The sequence below is a fragment of the Oncorhynchus clarkii genome, chromosome 11 (genome assembly GCF_045791955.1).
Source record: "Oncorhynchus clarkii lewisi isolate Uvic-CL-2024 chromosome 11, UVic_Ocla_1.0, whole genome shotgun sequence".
NCBI lineage: Eukaryota > Metazoa > Chordata > Actinopteri > Salmoniformes > Salmonidae > Oncorhynchus > Oncorhynchus clarkii.
This window is the reverse complement of record NC_092157.1, coordinates 6,052,106-6,071,430: the sequence shown is the minus strand read 5'-3', so window position 1 is coordinate 6,071,430 and position 19,325 is coordinate 6,052,106. Positions and strand designations below refer to the sequence as shown.

Sequence of the window (19,325 nt, the reverse complement as noted above, 5' to 3'; positions counted from 1 at the left end):
TTCATTTTTAAAATTTTAATAATGTGCACAATTAAAATGAATACAGTTTTAAATTAACACTTACATACACATGTTTAATAAACCAGACAGACTAGTGTGTGTTATGAAATTAATTTTAATAATCCACTGGTCACAACAGTTCAAATCTGATTTTCAAAGCCACCAAACCCTGTGCTGACCGAGGGGACATTTTTACCAACATACAGTACAGTGCTAGCCAACTGAGTGCCTATGGACCTCCTGGAAGTGCTTTATCTCCTTGGTTTTATTTATCACAAAAACAAAATGGTGTCCATCCGAAACATTTTCTGTTATGCATTTTACTAAGTGCTCTTTGTTTGTGACATTTTCTTTGATTTCATCAAGGATGTGATATCAAAACCTTGTGTTTCTTCTCTTGGTGGAACCTGGAGAAAAAAAACAGAGAGAAGTGGATTTAGAAGTGGATTCATAGACCAACATCTCGAAAATTACACATGCGTCTCACCAAACAGCACCCTATTCTCCTTTTATGGTGCACTTTCGACAAACGTAGTGCACTATTAAGGGAATAGGGCCCATAGGGCTCTGGTCAAACGTAGTGCATTTGGGACACATCCTAATATAGTGAATAGTCGATAGATAGTGAAACAAGAGTAGATAAAGGAAACCTTCTCCTCTGAAATGGTTGTGGCACCTCGTCGTCATTTTCCTCATCTCTGACTCTCTGGTATACCAGCGGCTTACACAGAGCTTTCCTCAGTGCTGGTCTCTCTGAAAACAAATCGGGCCAGAACCATAAGACACTCACAAGAACAAATTCTTATTTTCAATGATGGCCTAGGAACAGTGGGTTAACTGCCTGTTCAGGGGCAGAACGACAGATTTGTACGTTATCAGCTCGGGGGTTTGAACTTGCAACCTTCCGGTTACTAGTCCAAAGCTCTAACCACTAGGCTACGCTGCCGATCTATAAAGCTAAACTAAACTAAGCTAAACTACATTAGCATTCATACTCTAGTACGCTTTATAAATACGAGCACGGATATTTAGGACGACCGAAAGGATAATATCAATTAAATATATTGACGAGGGTTGGGTTATGGTACCTGGTCGTGGCAGTGAGCTGTGTGGTTTCTGTCTAGGCTTGGCACCTCCACTCTCCCATGTGCCCGGATCTGAAGTATTAACGCCGTCTCGGCACAGTCCATCTACAGCGGAGATAAGACAGAGCAAATGTATGGTTAAGTGCGTCGGTAAGGAAATAGGGCGCCATTTTGGAAGCAAAGCAATGAAAATGTCCTTTACATGTCCCGTGTTGCTTATCCCCAGTTCCGTGTCCACTCTCCCCCTCCACCACATGGCCTTCATAATACTTCAGCTCTGATCCCACCAACACGGTCTCTGGTTCCTGCTCCTCGGGCCCAATAGCCTCTCTCCACTGGTCTCTCTTACAGCTGTGCTTGGGAGCATGTCGGATGTGTAGAGGGAGAGGCTGGTGTTTCTTGTGGACAGGGTGCTTCTTCACGACCACCCTACTGGGGTGCGTTCTCTCACAAGTCCTTACACATCCTCGTTGTTCCTGCTCGACCACCTCGTCAGAGTCCCCGGCGGCGTACACCCTGGGGCTGTGATGAACTTTAACCCTGCTGCTCACCCCTCCTCCTTTCAGCAGGCTCGAGCCACAACAGACGCACATGAGCTTCTTGGACTGGGGACAGACTTCCTTGACCTCTGCCTCTCCGAGGTCGTCAGAGAACCTCCCCCTTGCGTAGACTGAACATCCGGGAAACACATCCACGTCCTCCAGATCGGTGGAGAACATCTCGTCCCGGGACGAGAGCTCGTCCAGGGATGAACACAGGACACTGAGCCTCTCGTGAGCCGTCTGTGGCTGGCAGTAGTAGTGGTGGTGGTGACGGACTGGGGTGGTGGAGGAAGTAGCGAGAGAAGACGACAGAGAGGCCTGGAGGTCTTCACACAGCAGAGCAACGCTGGAGCTGGTAGAGACGTCCTTCTGCAGAGCGCTTGCTGTAAACACCTTGTCAATTTAAAATAAAAAAAGTTTATTTGACCATACAGATACATAATGAAATGCTTAACTTACAAGCTCTCCTCTCAAACAATTCAGCTATAAAAACCTATTCCATAGAAAGTATTGTAAAAAATAAATAATAATAAATAAAAAAATAAATAGTAACCTTGTCAAAGGGCAGACAGAGGATCTGGTAGGACAGGTCAACATCCAGTTCACACAGACTCCCATCTGGAACATCAAACGTTTCTCCTTCATGTTGCTCTAAGGGTTGCCAGTCAGAGGCTAAGGGTGATGGTCGTGACTGGGGGGAGAGCAGGTTGGAGCAGTGACTCCGAGGCCTCAGAAGTGCCTCAGTGGAACTAGTACCGTCTGGATTGGCGCTCCCCTCCTCTGCCTGGTTGTCTGGGTCTTCGGGTCTGGGGCTGTCGTCGGACTGCGAGACGGCGGACAGGAGGCAAAGATTCTCAGAAGAACAGCTATGAAGAGACTCATCCTCTGCGTGATGCCGCGTGTCCTGGATATCCTCCTCCTGAACAGATGAGCTGTCCAATGGGAGCTCCTCGTCAGAGTCTACAGCCCAGCCCTCCTGAAGCCCCAGGTCTCCAAGGCTCCGACTCGAATCGCCGTCGTAGACCGCCGCTGTGGAGTCACTGACGCTGAACAACCTGGCCAGTGGAGACGACGATTGCAAACGGCTGCTTTCCAACTTACCATACGAGGCTCCATGACTACTGTGCATGTCTCCCCCCACCTCACGTTTCCCTTCCTTATTCTCTGACGAGAAGATTCCAGAAGCTTGGGAAACAACTCCGGAATCAAGTTCTTTCTCAGAGCCCTGCTTCTCGTTGGTCTGGAGCTTGTTCAGAGCATCACTGGACTGGGTCTGAGCCTCCGAGCAGGCCACCTCTCTCTGGGCCTGAGCCTGGTGATGGTTAATGAACAAATGAAATAATGAATTAATTAATAATCTAATGAATTGAATATAAAACATTTAAAAATACAGAAATTGTCTTATACATCTGAACACAATAATACATACACTGTAGTGTTGTTGTTGTTGTTGGTGGCGGAACATGGGGTCATGCATCGGAGGTGGGTGGAAACGAGGTGGGTCGTACATGCATCTGTAATCAACTGGATGCATGTGTGGAACAATGTACTGACCAGGATACTGCATGTATGGGTATGGGGACATGTATGAACTAGGACGTCCAAAAGGATAACTTCCTGTAGAGAACACATGGTTTCATCAAGACAATATGACCATGCAGTAATACACTATACATAGAACAAGTATTTAGAAACCCTTTCAAGTTAGTGGATTTGGTTTTTTCAGACCACATCCGTTGCTGACAGGTGTATAAAATTGAGCAAAAAGCCATGCAATCTCCATAGACAGAGCTCAGTGACTTTCAATGTGGCACCGTCATAGGATGTCACCTTTCCAACAGGTCAGTTGGTCATATTTCTGCCCTGCTAGAGCTGCCCCGGTCAACTGTAAGTGCTGTTATTGTGAAGTGAAAACATCTAGGAGCAACAACGGCTCAGCCGCGAAGTGGTAGGCCACACAAGCTCACAGAACGGGACCGCCGAGTGCTGAAGCAACACTCACTACAGAGTTCCAAACTGCCTCTGGAAGCAACGTCACCACAAAAACTGTTCATCTGGAGCGTCGTGAAATGGGTTTCCATGGCCGAGTAGTCGCACACAAGCCCGTGCGCTACGCTAACCGTCTGGCTGGAGTGGTATAAAGCTCACCGCCATTGAACTCTGGAGCAGTGGAAACGTGTTCTTTGGAGTGATGAATCGCGCTTCCATTCTGGCAGTCCGACAGACTGATCTGGGTTTGGTGGATGCCAGGAGACTGTATAGTTTGGTAGAGGAGGAATAATGGTCTGGGGCTGTTTTTCATGGTTCGGGCCCCTTCGTTACAGTGAAGGGAAATCTTAACGCAACAGCATACAATAACATTCTAGATGATTCTGTGCTTTCAACTTTGTGGTAACTGTTTGGGGAAGGCCCTTTCCTGTTCAGCATGACAATTCCCATACAGAAATGGTTTGTCAAGATCGGTGTGGAAGAACTTGACTGGCCTGCAGAGCCCTCAACCCCATCGAACACCTTTGGGATGGATTGGAACGCCGACTGCGAGCCAGGCCTAATCGCCCGACCTCACTAATGCTTTTGTGGCTGAATGGAAGCAAGTCCCCACAGCAATGTTCCAACATCTAGTGGAAAGCCTTCCCAGAAGAGTGGAGGCTGTTATAGCAGCAATGTTCCAACATCTAGTGGGAAGCCTTCCGTGAAGATTGGAGGCTGTTATAGCAGCAATGTTCCAACATCTAGTGGAAAGAAGAGTGGAGGCTGTTATTGGAAAGCAGAAGAGTGGAGGCTGTTATAGCAGCAAAGGGGGGGACCAACTCCATATGAATGCCCATGATTCTGGAATGAGATGTTGGACGAGCAGGTGTCCACATACTTTTGGTCACGTCGTGTATTTGCGTCAATGAAAATCATGCACTGTAAACTAATACTCCATAATTCTGGTTTGAGAAATAAAGTGTACGACTCAAATGGCACCCTATTCCCTAGTATAGTGAACTATGTGGCCCATAGGGCCCTGGTATAAAGTAGTGCACTACATAGGGAATAGGGTTCCATAGGGCACTGGTATAAAGTAGTGCACTACATAGGGAATAGGGTTCCATAGGGCCCTGGTATAAAGTAGTGCACTACATAGGGAATAGGGTTCCATAGGGCCCTGGTATAAAGTAGTGCACTACATAGGGAATAGGGTTCCATAGGGCCCTGGTATAAAGTAGTGCACTACATAGGGAATAGGGTTCCATGGGACACACTCATTAAAAACATGAAAAGTAGACCTACCTGAACCAGGTAAGGTATAGTGGTTATATGGGTAGTTCATATTTTGCCACTGATGATGATGCTGATACATGTTGTAGTAAGGTTGAGAAGCCGGCTGAACATAGAAGAAGGGCCTTGGGTGATTGACCTGCCGCTGGTTGTGTTGATCGTTCTCCATCGACTGTGGCTGTTTGCTTCCTTCTATAAAAAAAATTATAATAAATTAGATTCAAAACATCTCTTTCACAAGAGCCCTGAATACATTACAATAAAAACAGAACAACAAAACATACGTGTATAAAACAATATAATTCAGCACACAATAACAAAACAAACAAATTTAATAAAATAAATCACATTCAACTACCGTTATGAATAATCAGTGTGAATAAAAAATAAATAAAAAGTTTAGATCATATCAGTTCATTTAGAGCGTTCAGACTCAAGCTACAGGAGGAGGCAACAGATCTGGGGCCAGGCTACAGGAGACAACAGACCTGGGACCAGGCTACAGACCTGGGACCAGGCTACAGGAGACAACAGACCTGGGACCAGGCTACAGGAGGAGACAGATCTGGGACCAGGCTACAGGAGGAGACAACAGACCTGGGACCAGGCAACAGACCTAGGACCTGGCTACAGGAGGAGGCAACAGACCTGGGGCCAGGCTACAGGAGGAGGCAACAGACCTGGGGCCAGGCTACAGGAGGAGGCAACAGACCTGGGGCCAGGCTACAGGAGGAGGCAACAGACCTGGGACCAGGCTACAGGAGGAGGCAACAGACCTGGGACCAGGCTACAGGAGGAGGCAACAGACCTGGGACCAGGCTACAGGAGCAACAGACCTGGGGCCAACAGACCTGGGACCAGGCTACAGGAGGAGGCAACAGACCTGGGACCAGGCTACAGGAGGAGGCAACAGACCTGGGGCCAGGCTACAGGAGGAGGCAACAGACCTGGGACCAGGCTACAGGAGGAGGCAACAGACCTGGGACCAGGCTACAGGCAACAGACCTGGGACCAGGCAACAGACCTGGGACCAGGCAACAGACCTGGGACCAGGCTACAGGAGGAGACAACAGACCTGGGACCAGGCAACAGACCTGGGACCAGGCAACAGACCTGGGGCCAGGCTACAGGAGGAGGCAACAGACCTGGGACCAGGCTACAGGAGGAGGCAACAGACCTGGGACCAGGCTACAGGAGGAGGACCAACAGACCTGGGACCAGGCTACAGGAGGAGGCAACAGACCTGGGACCTGGGACCAGGCTACAGGAGGACCAGGCAACAGACCTGGGCCCAGGCTACAGGAGGAGGCAACAGACCTGGGCCCAGGCTACAGGAGGAGGCAACAGACCTGGGCCCAGGCTACAGGAGGAGGCAACAGACCTGGGCCCAGGCTACAGGAAGAGGCAACAGATCTGGGCCCAGACTACAGGAAGAGGCAACAGATCTGGGCCCAGACTACAGGAGGAGACAACAGATCTGGGACCAGGCTACAGTGAAAGTAGCCGTGGAAAACCCTTCTAAGTTTGGTTCTCAGTGGTTTGCGTCGCCCACGGTTGGTTTTCGAGTGAACTACAATTCCGACGAGGTGTTTTAACATTCAGAAACGTCAACAATCATCGCTTGCCAAACTGTTTTGGAAACAGATGCTGATATACCCGATATCTGTCAGTAGGACATTTTTCAAATAAGGGACAGTCCGACATTTACTGGAACGGAGCAAAACAGGGGAGGGTTGTCTAACTTACATTTTTTTTTCCGGCACAGGAGAGGGTAGTGCATTTTCCCCCCCGGTTTATTTACTATGTAATTTCTACCATCCTAGCCATATTTACTATGTCATTTCTTCCATCCTGTCATAATTTACTGTAATTTCTTCCATCCTAGCCATATTTACTATGTAAATCCTAGCCATATTTACTGTAATTTCTTCCATCCTAGCCATATTTACTATGTAATTTCTTCCATCCTAGCCATATTTACTATGTAATTTCTTCCATCCTAGCCATATTTCTATGTAATTTCTTCCATCCTAGCCATATTTACTATGTCATTTCTTCCATCCTAGCCATATTTACTGTAATTTCTTCCATCCTAGCCATATTTACTGTAATTTCTTCCATCCTAGCCATATTTACTATGTCATTTCTTCCATCCTAGCCATATTTACTGTCATTTCTTCCATCCTAGCCATATTTACTGTGTCATTTCTTCCATCCTAGCCATATTTACTATGTAATTTCTTCCATCCTAGCCATATTTACTGTAATTTCTTCCATCCTAGCCATATTTACTGTGTCATTTCTTCCATCCTAGCCATATTTACTGTGTCATTTCTTCCATCCTAGCCATATTTACTGTAATTTCTTCCATCCTAGCCATATTTACTGTAATTTCTACCATCCTAATTTCTACCATCCTAGCCATATTTACTATGTCATTTCTTCCATCCTAGCCATATTTACTATCCTGTACATTTCTTCCATCCTAGCCATATTTACTATGTAATTTCTTCCATCCTCATTTCTTCCATCCTAGCCATATTTACTATGTCATTTCTTCCATCCTAGCCATATTTACTGTGTCATTTCTTCCATCCTAGCCATATTTACTGTGTCATTTCTTCCATCCTAGCCATATTTACTGTGTCATTTCTTCCATCCTAGCCATATTTACTGTAATTTCTTCCATCCTAGCCATATTTACTGTAATTTCTTCCATCCTAGCCATATTTACTATGTCATTTCTTCCATCCTAGCCATATTTACTATGTCATTTCTTCCATCCTAGCCATATTTACTGTAATTTCTTCCATCCTAGCCATATTTACTGTAATTTCTTCCATCCTAGCCATATTTACTATGTAATTTCTTCCATCCTAGCCACATTTACTCATCTGTTGGCCTCCGCCTCCCCCATATGTGGTACTTGTCTTATGGACTACGCTTTTTCGCACGCTAACTTTTACTATACCACAATGACAATATAGTCTACCAGTCTAAACTGTCTATCCACCATTCATAGTGACAATAGTGCTAGGTGGATAGTTTGTCCAGATCTGCAATACGCTAACTAGCAAGCATAGCAAACATACATGCATTCAAAGCTGCATCAATTTTCAATATGAATCCACAAGAACCAATATGAATAGCTGATGGACAGCGGAGAGGCCAGGTGGATCATTACGCATGAAAGAACAGTGAGGACATGAGACACCAGACTCAAATGTTCCCCTATTGATCTTGTTTAGGAACAATACAATTATCCTACCTAGACTAGCATTTAACGCCACAATACAATAAATAAATGCATTATTGTTTAAGTACAAACGTCTACTTCAGGCTGCAGTGAAAACGTCCAATCCAAGCCCCTGTTTCCTTACGCACCAAGAACCTAACACTTCAATATAGCCTAAATATTTATCATTTAACTTTCAAAATGTATTACCTTTTGTGAGGCATAAACACAACCGGTCACAATGTTGTAACCTGATTAGGCAATCCTCAAAAAGTATTCTGTAGACTTGCACACGTTTGTCCCAAAATATAATTCCAGCATCCTCAAAAATGGCTCGACATTAACCATCCAACCTTTGTGTTTTTTTTTTGCAAAGTACATGTCGGATAGAAAAAACAACGTCACGACATCATGGGAAAGGATGTTGTTTACTAAGCTAGATGAAATAGGTTAAGAACTTCAAAATGGTGGTGGAATAGCACGGTGATGAGCTTGATGCTCCTTTCCAATAAATATCCAGGGTCTTATCCTGGTGACATTATGAGCGATACAATTGGCTGCAATTTGACAAATAATCTTGCACTTTTGTCCACAATAATCTCATCATGCGGGCTATACCTTATCTGCACGCTGTAGAGCGCATGTACCAATAGCAGAGGGGGAACATTCACAACATTTTATTTGTGACAAAACCATCAGTAGGCCTAGAGTTTAAAATGAGATTGGAAACCCATTTAATGGGAATTCAACTGCAAAACGTATTTTTTATGTGCACTACGTATACACACACACACACAAGTCAATTTGATGGAAAGAACTGATGGGGGGGGGGGGGGGGGGGGGGGGGGGGGGGGGGGGTTATGCAGATTTTAGAATATTGCCATGACAATCTGTCACCAATTGGATGAAAACCTAGCTATAGACACCCTAAAGAAGCGTTTCCCAAACTCGGTCCTCGCACGTTTTGGTTTGTTGCCCTAGCACTACACAGCTGATTCAAATAAAATCAACTAATCATCAAGCTTTGACCATTTGAATCAGCAAGTACGATTTGAAAAGGTACCGTCTCAAAGGTCCGGATGGATATTATGATTTATTGGTGTAGTAACAAACCACCTCACAACCCATGTGACCCCAAACTGTTCACACCCCTGTTGTTGGGTGAGACCCAGAGACTAATAATTCCTGTTAAGAGTCAATCTGGTAAGAACACATTTTTAATATACCGGCGCAGTTGGGTGACACAGACAACTGAAGCAACTTATAACAACCTCCAAACATTTAACTGACAAATACATTTTAAAAAATCTATCCAAACTGTGCAGCGACCATTTGATGAATGGAAAGAGAAATCTGTTACAAAACAACAAAAAGTATAATGACATTCAGAGATCGTCAAGCACAGCCTTCCATACTGGGTAGGGAGGAATGTCAAGCCTTCCATACTGGTTAGGGAGGAATGTCAAGCCTTCCATACTGGGTAGGGAGGAATGTCAAGCCTTCCATACTGGGTAGGGAGGAATGTCAAGCCTTCCATACTGGGTAGGGAGGAATGCCAAGCCTTCCATACTGGGTAGGGAGGAATGCCAAGCCTTCCATACTGGGTAGGGAGGAATGTCAAGCCTTCCATACTGGGTAGGGAGGAATGTCAAGCCTTCCATACTGGGTAGGGAGGAATGTCAAGCCTTCCATACTGGGTAGGGAGGAATGCCAAGCCTTCCATACTGGGTAGGGAGGAATGCCAAGCCTTCCATACTGGGTAGGGAGGAATGTCAAGCCTTCCATACTGGGTAGGGAGGAATGTCAAGCCTTCCATACTGGGTAGGGAGGAATGTCAAGCCTTCCATACTGGGTAGGGAGGAATGTATTTTCTGTTTGTCAAGAATTGACATCGTCAATTTGTGGTGTTGAAGTTATTGAAGTGCCCGAAGTTGATATGTTTTGTTTATTGGTTGTGTGGTGCATTGGCACAGAAACATTTGAGGAAATCTGATTGCATACATTTTATACAATTCCAAATATAGCATCAAAATATAGCACATCTGATTTCCCCCTAGCTGACGATTGTCTGCAGACGACTCTGATCCTAGTGGAATGGAACCGGCACGGAGAAGTGAGGTCGTTGTGGTCTACAGGTCGTGGTGGTCTACAAACCCTCAACCTCCTGGCCTGTAGCCCTGGCATTTACTGTGCCAAATAAAAACATGCTTTAGCATGTTGTGTCTATAAACACAGGGTTGCTCCAGTTATGGTTATTTGTAGTCATAAACATAATTTTTGGTTAATTCTAAGCATGGCTTTTTTTTTCTCTTTTTTTACCAGTACAAGCGGAGGGCGATTTTTCTTTTAAGGACACCTTTAATTGGACTAGCCCCACCCCCCCTCCCAATAAAATGTCAAACTGTCCCTAAAAAAAAGGTATTTTTGCACAGATCCGTACACTTCCTCCCCAGTTATACTAACACAAAAGGTGTTTGAGTACCCTAGATGACTAGTTAGCACAGGTGGCTGCCTAGATCTGCTGTAAATAAGCGCCGTAACATGAAGTTATGCCCATGTAGGAACTCGAATCATAACCACTTTAACCCGTTTTTCTTTTTTTTAAAACAGGTTAAATTACTTTGTAGCGTTGTGTTCGTGTTCCCACATGGGCATAACTTCATGTTACATCGTTTATTTACATTAGTTTGGCATTTTATGTAAGATACAAACCTTTCCAAACTTTCTGAAGGACAGTAGGGTCTCTTAACATAATTCCCCCGGCCAGAAGTAACCGATCATGCATGGTCTCTAGATCAGCACAATCTAGGCTTGATGTGCATTCCCGGTAAAACACTCGTACTCCCAGTAGACCGGATAGTAAGCATCATCCATGCAGCATCATCTCTATCCTTAACTAGCTCTAATGGAAAAAAGGCGTTAATGGAAAATGTGCTTACTTTCTTAATGAAACCATTTCACACCATTTTAGTATTTTCGGATAACTTTGTGGAAAACAGTATCCTGAAAAAAAAAGTTGGCATTTTTCCTTACTTCTCGCCTTTAAAGCTTGTTGAAGAAAATGATGATCGCTCCCGTGTTGTCCCATTACCAGGAATGCACATATTTATGGAACTGAAATAATGTGTGTTACAGTGAGACGTATACACATTTAAACGTTCACAACACTTGACAGTTAAATAGACTGGGCCAGGGGAAATGTGGTTAGTCGGCCTACCGTCCATTTTCTGACGTATCCAATGATTATCAAAATGAGAGAGCTGAAAATTAGATTAGGCCTATTTTTACATCTCCATGTCAAATTGGAAACACTTTTCTACTGTCATTCAAACTAGGTTCTTACTAAGCAAGTTTGCTTGGCAAACTTGGTTGTTTTAAACTTTAAAAACTATACTAAATAAAACAATGCACTCATCTTCAATAGATTGAGCCACGGACAACGCCCTGACCGTTCAATCATTTTTACAGATTAAACCGACACTCATCTGTTTCTTATTTCTGGGGAATTTTTATGGCGGTTGGCAACCAACTTTAAGGTGCATTACCGCCACCAACTGACTGGAGTGTGGATCAGTGAACGGTTTAACTCCTACCTGTCGTAAGGAAACGAAAATACACAATTAAAATACTACACCCCCTGAAGATTTCCCCCAGCAGTTCCTTAATAGGAATCACCTGCCTTCCTCAAATCTAATAGCAATCGCTCCCCCCTCACATATTTATGGAACTCATAATGTGTGTTCCCCCTTCTGTCTCCTCCTGTACACATAGGAATCACAGGGAACTGCATTACTCTTTCTGCCCCCTGTACCCATAGGAATCACCTGTCGTGCTCTTTCTGCCCCCTGTACACATAGGAATCACCTGCCTTGCTCTTTCTGCCCCCTGTACCCATAGGAAACACCTGCCTTGAGGCACCTACTATTGCTGTTCTTACTCCATCATTCAAAGTTTCTATATCTGCATTGAGATAAACCTGAGACAGATGCTGTTCACTCAACTCCTGAAACTGACCCTATTCCGCTTTCCCAAATATCCTACTCCTCAATCCATTGCCTACTAAATCTTCCACCATCCTACAGAACACGATAGGATAGGTGACAACTACCCCATGTAGATTCCTCCTAAACCGACCAACTACATCTGCCTGCCATTGAAGTGTAGATCAGATCAAGAACCAGAGCAGATTAATATCCACTTACTGGGTCAAACCCAGTTCCCCGGCCATCATTAAGACTCACAAGCCTTTTCTCATCCAGTAGTTCCTCCAACACTTACCCATTTACCTCAGTCCTACTATGAGCATTAAAATCCCAACACCATGTTACACGTCTCCTATCTTGACCTTCTATATTCTTAAGGACCATCAACCCCTCGTCTCTTACACAGGTTGTAAAAGTTCACTATTAACATATCCCCCCCCCCCCCCCCCCCCCAACCACACTTCTAGAACTACATACTCCTGTTCAACCCCCTTTCCCACATGCCTACATGGGATCCCCCTCCTCATTTATTTGTTTGTCATTTCACCCATTTTTTTAAATTTCACCAACATTTTCTTCCAAAAGAGGGCACCATTTCCCATAAAGAGACAGTGGAAGATGGACGGAAGGGGATTTGATTAAGATGCCCCTGGTTGAACCGGGCTATATCCCGTCAATGTGACGGTGAGGGAGGCGCACCCTGCTCAACTTTAATGGTAATCTACAACGCTTGGTCATATCGTCAACAAGGCAGCATGGTGCATCGTTCAGAAACAAACATCTCCTTTCCCTAACATATATGATATAACTTTTTAACTCGTTTTCATTGCGAAGGCAGATAAAGCGTTTATCACAAGCATAACTTCTGCGTGTGAAAACACTGAATTTTACTCATTGTTAGCCCATTATTGGACTATAAGGAGCCTAAAATTACTCCTTAGTCCACGAACTCCAAAGAATTTACATGTTATGTTCAAAGTGAGAATTGGCTTTGGAAGACCAAAATACTCCCATCTAAACGTGAATCTATTCCCAAATACGGCATGGTTTCTAAAAACATAAACCCATCTACATTCATATATCATCAAAATAATTCCACATATGTAAAACATACACTTACTGTACACTGTTTTAACCTGTTCTAACACAGTTGCAGCCAACAGTATTTTCAGTGATAAATTTGTGGCTTTTGTCTTCCGTTTACATACAGGTGTTCAGAGACGCCGACAGCTAATTAGCACAGATAGTCCACCCTGTCTTCAGTAAACAAGCCGTGTAACATGGAAATATGGCCGTGTGGAAACTCTAACCCTATTAAAAGGTGTTTCTATTTATCCTTAAAAAAAAAAGTTGTAATTATTTCTCACAGATATGAAAAATAAGGTCCGTATGCTTCCAGACCCATTGCCATTGATCATGACTTACAGACTTACAGACTTACATGACAAAGCTACTTACAGTCATGCGTGCATACAATGAGTTGCCATTGATCATGACTCTCTGTTCTATGACATTACAAATAAGAGTCATAAGATGCTCTGTAGCGATGCGTGATAAATGTTCACTCTTTAACAAAGCTCCCCGCTACAGAGCACCTTATGACTCTTATTTGTAATGTCATAGAACAGAGAGTCATGATCAATGGCAACTCATTGTATGCACGCATGACTGTAAGTAGCTTTGGGATAGAATGGTCTGCTGAATGGCATAAATATATTATTATTACGCCCTACCCCCACGTGTTTAGCCTACATAACTTGTTGTTAACCGACTTTGTTGTCGGCCAGAACAGTGGCAAGGGATTCCGGGAGGCAGCCCGGTTTCAAATCGAACGCAATCAACGCTACTCCGGAGCATTTATAAAATCCCCTCGCTGAGTCTTTGTGCGCATGCTCAGTATCCTCATTTAGCCCCTGGTGTCTTTGCACTGCGCCTGCGGTAGTCACTAGTTACCACAGTCACAAAGTTATAAACTTCGCCTATTTCTACCATTTATATACTTTTTTTAAATCAGATTTTAAACCTAACCATACTGCTAACCGTATGCCTAACCCTACATTAAGACAACAAAAAAAGCAAATAGATGTTTTCATGAATTTTAACGGCGTAATCCATTTTGACTTTGTGGCTGGGGTAATTAGTGGACATCGGCGCCAGCGTTTTGTATAAAGGTGTAAAATCGGCTTCCGGATGTAGTTTACTGTCTTTGCGTAGCGTGCCACTTTCTGTAATAGCAAGAGAAGACCGATCGGCATCGAATATGCTGGAATAACGCTTAAATCGTATTTACCTTGTTATTTACCTGTTATGCTTAGCTACATCTAGAGCCTGGTGGACACCGATATGGACCTAGCCTTAGATTTCAAATTCGTAATTTGATATGATATTTTTTTAGTTCATCACTGTAGCTAACTGAATGATTTGGTTGTTATGATCTCTCTCTCTCTCTCTGTTGGGGGGTGTAAGTCCGGGGCAAGAAGGACCCGGAAGGGAAGAGCAGCTGCCGCTTTTATTTGGGGGGGCGAGAACTAACCAACATTATAACTAAAATAAAACGTTTTTAGAGAAAACTGTAGGTTAACAGCTGCAACGATTAGACTGCGTGGGACCTGGTAATCAAGCTTTTTTTATTTATTTATATATATACACGGAATAAATGTTTCGAGAGAAAAACTAAAATAAAAGGTGAGTAGCTAGTCAAGTCATCTTCCACATCCACTGAAGGCCTGGTTTTCTTATCCATGTTTTGGAGAAGTAGTAACAATAGTAACCCAGGTAGCTAGCTGACATTATCTGACTAACCTAGTTAGATAGCATGTTAAAGGTAACGAATGTGATAACCAGGTAATTTAACTAGCTATCTAACTAACCACATGTATACACGTCGATTTTGAATTATCACCGTGAAATGAGTTACCAAGTTATTATCCAAACAACTTAATTTATCAGTTATTTTTTTACATAGTGACCGTGAATGTGGCCTATCAGTAAGGATGAAAATGCATAACTAACGTTATGTTAATGCTCTAAATTCAATACAACACCGTTTTAGCTGGCTATGTTAACGTTAGGCAGCTGGCTACCTACAATAAGGTTTCAGACAGTAAAGTACACAGGCTAAAGTTGGTCATATATTTATGTTAGCCAGAGTCATGTCCCATGTTGTGGGGAGGAGGGTATAAACACACGAATCACGACATTGGTGAGTGAAATGAGATGGCCAACGTGATTATCCTAACTAGTAGTACACCGTGTTTTGGTGCATGGCCGCTATCAAATGTTGCTAGGTACGGCTGTCCCCCGAATAAATAAAATCTCGGTCGACCGAGAGTAGTCTGTTTCTTTTAAAACGTATTTTTCCACATATAGACTATTGAGCTTGTTTGACGCTTTAAATACTGCGATTAAAACACAAACTACCAAAGAGGGAGCCAGAGATCAATATAGCCTAACCAGAAAGGGAAAAAACGACACAGATTCTGCCATTAAGATCCTGAAGTTACCGGTAATATGCTACATTAGCGGTCGGTAACCTTTTCCATGTGGAGTGCCAAGTTATCCTACCATTTCTACTGATCTGTGTATAAGTTATGATTTTCATATGCACATTTTTGTGGAACATCTTCATATATAATATTTATTTAACCAGGCAAGTCAGTTAAGAACTAAATGTTATTTTCAATAACAACAGACAGTTAACTGCCTTGTTCAGGGGCAGAAGGACAGATTTTTACCTTGTCGGGGATTCGATCTAGTCGGTTACTAGTCCAATGCTCTAACCACTAGGCTACGCTGCCGCCCCTTCATACCTCAATGCCATGTTGTTAATCAAATGATCTAAATTATACTTTTAGATTTGTAACTTCTATTGTCGAAATGTAGAAGTAGCCTACATAAAGCCAACAAATAAAAACATTGCAGGTAGAAAATATCCTGAAAATTATCCTGAAAATCCTGAAAATTATTATCCTATAAATCACATTGGCTATACATAGGCTGTCTGCAAGGAACTTGACACATTGTATCAACTATTAACTTGGTCCAGCCAGAAGCTGGTGCTAGCAAACTTGCAACATTGTATCAAACATTCTTGGCCTCAGTTTCCAGCTCCAGACACCACTGAAGGCTATTTGCCTAAGAGATAAGAAGTAATCATGTAGGCATATTTTATGACGTTTCCACCAGATCAGAGCATTACTATTTTCGACTTTGCTGAGTGGTTATCGAAAGGGAGAGAGCTGGAAATATTTTTCAAATAGGCTACATTGAGGAACAATTGTTTTTTTTTTCTACATCCATTAAGAATGAGAGACTTTGTTTACTTGCTGTTTTGAGGCAAATAATAAATTATTTATAGGCCTACGTTTGACTGCAGGCCAGGTGTATGCATGTGTGTATCTTTCTCTCAGAATTGGGCTGCCTGTGTAAACGCAAACATGGTTAACCTGGAGAAATGTGCCATTTTTGGTCACCAACTGCCTTTAGTTTGGCATTGGTAGGACTGTATAGGGTAGACTGCACCATTTTTTTTTTAAGCAAATGGGGTGATAATAGAAGTGCCTTGCGTGCCAGGGATGGAGGCTGATGTCATCCAGGATATGACTTGGTTTGTGTCCCAAATTGCTCCCTATTCCCTACATAGTGTTACTACTTTTTGACCAATGTAAGGATTAGGGTGCCATTTGGGACAACCTATGCGTGGTGTTGGCTTACAAAGCTGTGCTCTCGTTCTGTTATGATTTTTAAACAACGTTTCTTTTTTTTTATGGTGCGCTTAGTAGTGCCCCATTAACAACAAGTGAATCTGGGTTTTATCAGTGTGTCGCTCTCCCTGTGTCAGACTAGACGGGCACGTAACAGTCTGTCTGGCTGTCAGCGAGTGCAATGAGTCTCTCCAAGCGGAGGGAGGGATAGGAGGATGGATGGTGGGAGGTAACCTGCAAGGGTAGACCAGATTGTTGACAGCGCACTTTTCTCAATGCAGAAGGGATGTGGGCTGATCTGATAGGCTGAGGGGGGAGAGAGAGTATCTTATCTCTGGGGGAAAAAATGCCGTGAGTGGTAAGATATACAGTAAACAGTCAAAAGTTTTGGACACCTACTCATTCAAGGGTTTTTCTGATGAAGACATCAAAACTATTAAATAATGCATAAGGAATAACGTAGTAACCAAAAAAAAAAAAGTGTTAAAACAAATCAAAATATATTTTAGTGTCTTCAAATTAATCTAGAGGTGAAAGAAACGCCTATTTTAGGCGAGGTGCTGGCTAGCGGATTGAAACACTTTGAACAAAATAAAGGGGAGCCGAACGCTCAAGGAGCTCAGATGCAAAAAAATCTTGATGTCCAACGTTTGGACAGACAAGCTGTCTTCTTCAGGGTGGCAAACACTGCGGGATGACTCATTTATATCGTGTTAAAAGACACACAGGTTGTCTGTAATCATGGCTGGGTGTGGCCTGATATCATTGGTTAATTATCATATATTAAAATACTGTACAAAAAAACATAAATGGATAGTGTACGATCATAGATACAATTTGGCTCCATAAGCCTACAAAAATGTATAATAGCAAAATCACAAGAATGTCAAAGTCTACGTTAAGACCGAAGGGACCAAGGGTCTTTAAATTAAAGATCCAGGCAGCCTCTCGTTTTAACAATAAATTGTCGATGTCACCCCCTCTCCTCGGGAGGGTGACACGTTCGATGCCAATATAACGTAGAGACGAAATCGAGTGTTTTTCTTGCAAGAAGTGGGAAGCAACTGGGTAAGTCGGGTTTAGGCACCTAATGGTGCTACGATGTGCCGAGACTCGTACTTTTAATTTGCGCTTTGTTTTACCCACACAATAAGATAAATAACTGCCTTAGAGGAGCACGTAATAACACCTTTGATTGGCATCTGTTTCCCTGTTTGGGGTGTTTGACAGGATCTACATTAATAAATGCCATTGCATTGAGCACAGCCATTACACTTGTTTCCATCCAGTAGGGGCGCAAATACACATTGTGCGGGGATATCTTGGGGTGGTAAATCAGTTTACCAACACCCTGGTCACAACTGATTGGCTCAAAAGCATTAAGAAGGAAAGAAATTCCACAAATGAACTTTTAACAAGGCCCACCTGTTAATTGAAATGCATTCCAGGTGACTAACTCATGAAGCTGGTTGAGAGAATGCCAAGAGTGTAACGCTGTCATCAAGGCGAAGGGTGGCTACTTTGAAGAATCTCAAATATAAAATGGATTTTATTTTTAACTTTTTATTTTTTATACTACATTATTCCGTATGGGTTATTTCATAGTTCTGATGTCTTAACTATTATTCTACAATGTAGAAAATAGTAAAAAAATAAACCCAAATCTCTGGAATGAGTCTATGTCAAAAGTAGTGCACTATATAAACAACAAGGGTTTCTGTATCCTGGACCTGACTTGATTGATGGAAAGTGGTTTGATTGATTCCGATTCTGTTGTGTTTTCAGCCCAGAACTGATGTAGCAGTGTCACCATCCCCACTACCTCCATCCAGTCCCTTGTGCCTGCCCGTCTGTCTCTCTGTATGCCCTGGGAGAGACCTGTCTGTCTGGGCTATACAGAGCAAGGAGTGACAACACAGCCGAGACTGACCCACCAGAACTGACGGATCTACTCTGGAGGTTCTAGACACCACCACAACACCCTACAGACAGAGAGCCCAGTTGAAAGGATGCTACCTGATTGGTCTCCCTGCTGAGAGAGGAAACCAGCCTGATTGGTCTCCCTGCTGAGAGAGAGGAAACCGACCTGATTGGTCTCCCTGCTGAGAGAGGAAACCAACCTGATTGGTCTCCCTGCTGAGAGAGAGGAAACCAACCTGATTGGTCTCCCTGCTGAGAGAGGAAACCAACCTGAGAGAGGAAACCAACCTGATTGGTCTCCCTGCTGAGAGAGGAAACCGACCTGATTGGTCTCCCTGCTGAGAGAGGAAACCAACCTGATTGGTCTCCCTGCTGAGAGAGAGGAAACCAACCTGATTGGTCTCCCTGCTGAGAGAGGAAACCAACCTGATTGGTCTCCCTGCTGAGAGAGGAAACCGACCTGATTGGTCTCCCTGCCTGCTCTCATCCATCAGTGGGGAAACAGGAGGAGTTGCTGTTTTTGTTGTTGTTTTGCTGCAGAAGTACTTTAACCTGGTCCTGGGACACGTCTGTTCTGTCTATCTGATGTCACA

At 43.4% G+C, this 19,325-nt stretch overlaps 1 protein-coding gene across 4 annotated transcripts; it reads right to left on the bottom strand.

Moving 5' to 3' along the window:
- Window positions 1-104: 104 nt before the first annotated feature.
- Window positions 105-13,377, bottom strand: LOC139420594 (bucky ball-like). 4 transcript variants are annotated; one of them, XM_071170785.1, is made up of 8 exons: window positions 13,230-13,377; window positions 4,904-5,083; window positions 3,057-3,244; window positions 2,181-2,939; window positions 1,288-2,020; window positions 1,089-1,190; window positions 651-753; window positions 105-407 (listed from the first exon to the last, which is right to left on the bottom strand). In XM_071170785.1, the coding sequence occupies exons 2-8, from the start codon at window positions 5,058-5,060 to the stop codon at window positions 362-364; spliced, it is 2,088 nt and encodes a 695-aa protein (XP_071026886.1). In that variant the 5' UTR covers window positions 5,061-5,083; window positions 13,230-13,377; the 3' UTR covers window positions 105-361. The 4 variants fall into 4 exon arrangements, with proteins under 4 accessions (XP_071026886.1, XP_071026885.1, XP_071026884.1 ...); XM_071170784.1 differs by having other exon boundaries at window positions 677-753; window positions 13,230-13,367; XM_071170783.1 differs by lacking the exon at window positions 13,230-13,377 and adding an exon at window positions 11,344-11,458.
- Between the last annotated feature and the right edge of the window lie 5,948 nt (window positions 13,378-19,325).

Bases quoted from the DNA above. Each gene is read 5' to 3' on its own strand.
- LOC139420594 (XM_071170782.1), bottom strand. The intron at 3,245-4,903 runs GTAGGTCTACTT...TGTTCTCTACAG, and splicing joins CTATACCTTACCTGGTTCAG to GAAGTTATCCTTTTGGACGT. The intron at 2,940-3,056 runs GTATGTATTATT...AACCATCACCAG, and splicing joins AACAACAACAACACTACAGT to GCTCAGGCCCAGAGAGAGGT.